At 32.9% G+C, this 5,523-nt stretch overlaps 1 protein-coding gene and 1 pseudogene across 1 annotated transcript in view; both read right to left on the bottom strand.

Moving 5' to 3' along the window:
- Positions 1 to 456: 456 nt before the first annotated feature.
- Positions 457 to 1,526, bottom strand: LOC131772943 (uncharacterized; annotated as a pseudogene).
- A 2,867-nt stretch (positions 1,527 to 4,393) lies between these two features.
- The window catches only part of LOC136280518 (uncharacterized), a 4,227-nt gene continuing 3,097 nt past the window's right edge, over positions 4,394 to 5,523 (bottom strand). Inside the window, exon 3 of the mRNA XM_066165831.1 lies at positions 4,394 to 5,403. Coding sequence (XP_066021928.1) covers positions 4,394 to 5,403 — 1,010 coding nt within the window. The remainder of the gene's footprint in view (positions 5,404 to 5,523) is intronic.

Genomic DNA, 5,523 nt, shown 5'->3' with positions numbered 1-5,523 from the left:
TTGGTATCTTAAACTGTAACTGTGATTGTTACTACAACTTAAATATGATAAGTGAAAATGGCTCAAAATAGTCTGGGTTTTAGCATAGTAATTTACATAATTATACAGAAGTTTAATATACTTGGGTAATAACTGATTGTAGGTTAAAGCAAAATTTTTAATGAAACAGTAACAAAGTTATGGTTAACATTGTATTGGGAAAATACAACTATTATTACATTTCATGGCTTAAAAAAATTAATAATGTCAAGTATAGTTATGCTACATAACTAAGATTGAATGAGTTGGTTGTCTTTGTTTGGAAAAACTTTTTTCCTGCATGATATGCAGCCAATTGAGTTGTTTATTTGAAGGAATCCTATTATCTTTTCATTAATTATTTATGTTTGTCCTATAATGTAAATTCAACCATCATATCATCTCATGGCTGAAGAATGTCAAGTATAGTCATGCTAATTAACTAATTGTTTGCACTTTGTTTGAATGCGAGTTGTAAGTTATGTTCATGGCTTTGCTTGCTTTCAATATTGCAAGTGTCATGTCTGTTTTACTGACACTGTTCAAGTTCAAATCCAACTTCATGTGAGTTATAAGTTCTTGAATTTGTTGGTGGTAAAGAGTTAGTCTGTGCTGTTCCCTTGGATTTGTGGAGGATTGTACCAGTATGCGCATATACCACTGTGTTCCACAAGATAAAATGATTTGAGTTAGTTTACAATCTTTGTATTGTCCAAGGTCTTCACTGTCTTTGTTTGGAACAACTTTTTTCCTGCACGATATGCAGCCAATTGAGTTGTTTATTTGAAGGAATCCTATAATCTTCCCATTAATTGTTGATGATACCATGCTTACCAACTCTGCATTTACATCTATTAATGGCTGAGTAAATAGTGAAGTTTCGTTGGCCTGAAATGACACACATCTTTGGCGGTATTCAAGTATCTTTCATTTTTATTTTTTGGTTAAACCTCGGGGTTTTTAAAAATGTATTATTATTCTTATTAAAACTTCTTGCTTTTTTAATGTTCCTTGATATTGTGTATTGACTGCTTTTGTTGCTGCAATGTTCACCACCTGTGCTTTGATGCTGATGAGTTGCTCAGAGGCAACGTTATTCAGTGCAGAATTGCTGCTTACCACCCTACTGGGTATCAGATCCTCAGAGTAGTTGAATCCTGCAGATTGATCATTTGGAATTATCTTGCTTTGGTGATTCAATATTATGTCATCACTTGCAGAGGGTGTAAAATTTAAAAATTTGAACCGCACATTTTGTTTTTCCGAATGTTGTAACTTCAGGGTGTTTCTGTTGTGAGAAACAAACAGCACAGTGAATACCTCTTTACATTGCAGTGTGCAGTTGAAGTACTTTTTTTCAGAGTTGCTGGTATTCTTTACTTGTGATAGACCATGACTTGTATGTGGCATATTATTTCTTCTGGTACAATTGGGGTGGTAGAATATGTGAAAAGGACAAAAGGTATATTTTGGGTGAGGATGAGAACCAATAATTTGTGACGATTCATTTGAATAAAAATTGTTTGTTTTTGTGAATATTCTTTGCTAGTGAATAGTTATTATTGTTTAGATAGGGAGACAAGTGGGCAGACAGACAGGGAGACAGACAGTCCTTACTTACTTGGGAACACAAAAGAAATGAAAGAAAATATTATTACTACTATTATTAGAATTTGCTTACCTTGCTCCATTTGTTGTTTTTTTTTATCTAAAAAGTTAAAATAAAATTTAATTACTCACAAGGAAATAAAAGAATTTAATCAATTTGTAACAATAGTGTTTCAAATGATGAACTAAATTACTAATTTACTTTACTTTGTTTAAATTGGTATAGTTTTTACTGATTTTTTTAAAACAGGAAATAGAATAATTCATTCATAAAAAATGGTTTACTAAGCAAGTCATAACACAGTGCTTTACAGTTAGTTTATGTTTTCATACATGAATTAAGTTGAATAGCTGTCTGGTTGATTTTCAACCAACAAGGCAGCAAGTTTATCAAGTCTACTTTCTTCTTGTAGTCTATGCTGGAAACCAGGTGACTTTTTCAGGCTTGTTAATCTCTCAAAAGTCATTGGTTCGATGATTCAGGATGAGAGTGTCTTCACTCTACTAATTGCAAAATAAAAAATTCCTGGAGTTCTCTCATTTTTACCAGTGTCTAGCCATGCATTTGTCAGGGTCAATCCCTGACTTTTTTTAAATTGTTATTGCCCAGGCAAGTTTTAAAGGAGTTTGTTGTCTTTCATTTACAGTACCCAATGTGTCAGACATTATTGCTATTGAACATATGGGTACACATTGTTCTATGTTGTTACTAATTGATGGGCCTGTATAGTCATCAAACATGACAATAACAGCAATAGGCAAGTCAGGGGGTTGTTGATGGATAGCATATATAAATTCTACAACAGTGCCAGTTGCACCATTACATAGAACAACATATATCCACAGATTCAAAGTGAGCATGACATGTGCCCCTTTTGCAAGGAAAACAACAGGTTCTAGTCCTGACATTTCATCAGCACTGGCCTTTTTAGCTACTGCAGTCGAATGTTGAGCATTAATCCTTGCTATTGGTTGCTGCAGTACAGAAAGCTTTTCAAAGTTGTATTTGCAACTTCATCATTGCTATAGTAAAGTCTTACAGTATCTTTAAATGCAGTGATGTTGTCTATTGTTGATGGTGTCTAGTTAAGAGAAATCGCCAGTCATTTTGAGTGTAATCCCCTGTATGTAATTGGTTTAGTAAATCCCTGAATCTAGATTGTTGTGGATTTGATCCTTTTACTCTATGGTTTAATGTTAGTTTTACAACAGTGTTAAACATGAGATAAGCTAAAACTAGTAGTAATCAAAGATTAATAAGTGCGTTAGAAGTTCAATGAATTTAGCTAAAATCATACAAAAACAGAGGAGGAAATTAGTTGAGAGATTAAGTGAGAAAGACGAAGTATTTAAAGAGCAACATGAACAATAGCAACTTTAATAGTGAAACCCAAATATGTAACCAAAGATGTTTATCTACTTAGTTACAATGTAGTTTAAATACTGATTGTGGGAGACTAACTTTTGTAACAGTAACATGAATGATAGTAACTTGAATAGTTACAAGGGATTGGTTAGTTGCAAGGGAAAATGTAACAAAACATGTTAGTCTACTCAGTATCTTGAAAAACTGAAAATGATAGAGTAGATTTTATAACAACAACATGAGGCTATGATGAAGTTCAAAATGCTATGAAAATTAGATTTTTCCATGTCTAAACGTTTCGTGTCTGTGTGTCATAGCATTGTTTAACAATTTTTCTTAACTTAACAGTAACCTGGATGATACTAACTCGATTAGTCACAAGGTAAAATGCAATAATTAAAACATGTCAATCTACTCATTTACAATGTAGTTCAGATACTAAATGAGTGAGACTAATTTTTGTAACGGTAACATGAATAATAGTAAATTGAATAGTTTCAAGAAAGTTATGAAGTTGGTAATGCTATGAAACTTTTTGCAATGTTTAAAAGTTCTGGTGTTTGCATGTCATACCATAGTTTAACAAAAAAATTTTAATAGTAACATGAATAGTAACTTGAATAGTTGCATGGGATTGGTTAGTTGCAAGAGAAAATGTAAAAAAACATGTCAATCTACTCAGTATCTTGAAAAACTGAAAGAGATAGACTAAATTTTATAACAACAACTGGAACATGAAGCTGTGATGAAGTTCAAAATGCTATGAAACTTAGATTTTTTTCCATATATATATTTCTAAATATTTCGTGTTTGTGTGTCATAGCATTGTTTAACTATTTTTCTTATCTTAACAGTAACCAGGGCCGGGTTGTTCAAAGCGCGATTAAGCAAACCCAGGGTTAGCGTCAATTTTTATTCCAGTTAAATTAATAACCAAAAGAGATTTTCTTAAGGATTCTTGCTCTTTAGTTTTATTTTTCGATTTGACTTCATGTGCAGCTTATAATTAGCTTTTGAAATCTTTTTAAACAAAAGAGATTAAATCTTTGATTAAGCTTTAATCGTGGGTTAGCAGTAATCGTCTTTTGAACAACTGGGCCCTGGATGATACTAACTCGATAAGTCACAAGGTAAAATGCAATAATTAAAACATGAGAATCTACTCATTTACAATGTAGTTTAGATACTAAATGAGCGAGACTAATTTTTCTAACAGTAACATGAATAATAGTAAATGGAATAGTTTCAAGAAAGTTTAATATGAAATTCAAAAATTAAGTGCTATAAAAGTTTTTGTGATATCTAAAAGTTTTAGTGTTTGTATCTCATAGCATGAATTATTAGTAACTTAAATAGTTACTAGAGATTGGTTTGTTACAAAGGAAAATGCAACAAAACATGTTAAATGGCAATTTTTTCAATGTCCACAAGTTTTCGCGTTTGCGTGTCAAAGCATACTTTAACTGTGTCTAGGTTTAAGACAGCCTCTGTGATTTCCTCTTCTGTTGTTTCATTTGCAATTAAGTGACAAATTGAAAACAACTTTGGCACTGCTTCTTGATAAACCTGTAGCTGAAGCTTCTGCAGTGGTTGTTTGGAGTTTTGGATATGGATCTTGAGTGTCCACTTTACACTGCAGCTGGTTGCCTTTTGTGTTACTTTGCAGTTATCGCAGACTGCAATTTTTCCCTTGATTGTAACTTTTTTTGAACATGAACAACAACAGTTGTATTTGGTGACACTGCTTATTCCTAGTATTTCTCCAATGGTTTCTGTTGTTGTTGAGATGTCACTGACTTCAGGTAATGTTTGTTTGAAGGGTTCAGCGTCCTTGATGGTGTATAAATTATCTTGTTTTGGTGTGTTCAAGTATCTTTGATTCTGAGATACTTTCATTCTCAAGTTGTTGAAGAAATAGGTGGACTGTGGTGTGATGCTGTCAACATGCTCACCCCAGAAAATAACTTTTATGTAACCAGATGGATCAACTATATAGCCTTCCTGTTTTTTGACAGGAGAATCTTGGATGACTATAGTTTTGGTCGCACTTAGATGTGATATCTTTCCTTTTATTGACACTAGCTGTTGTGGTGCTACTTTTGACAAGGATGCAATTGATGTGACATCATCTTGTGCTTTGTATGGAAAATCAGCTGTTGTTGAAGTGATGGTTGTGTTCCTGTTTATTACTACATCACTTCGTCCATACTTATTGCTGATGTTAAAATTTGAAATTTTAACCGGTGATCTTTGTGCGGCCATTGCATCAAGAGTTTCCTTCTTTTCAGTTGCAAAGCATACACTGCCAATGAGATCTTTCTTTGTCTGAAGGTGGCAGTTAAAGTAGCTTGTTGGTCCAGATTTTTTTACTGGTGAGACATTATGCACAAAGCAAGTTATGTCTTGTTTTTCTGTAGGAGGAGGTAAAAAGATATTTAGATTAATGTAATAAATTTGGCATGGATGGGATTACTGCATAAGGTAGCTTGTGTTATTTGAAAAAAACATATGTGTAAATATTAGTCTCCTTG

The sequence above is a fragment of the Pocillopora verrucosa genome, chromosome 4 (assembly GCF_036669915.1).
Source record: "Pocillopora verrucosa isolate sample1 chromosome 4, ASM3666991v2, whole genome shotgun sequence".
NCBI classification, from domain to species: Eukaryota; Metazoa; Cnidaria; class Anthozoa; order Scleractinia; family Pocilloporidae; genus Pocillopora; species Pocillopora verrucosa.
Note: the sequence above shows the minus strand (reverse complement) of the source record. Positions and strands in the feature narration are given on the sequence as shown.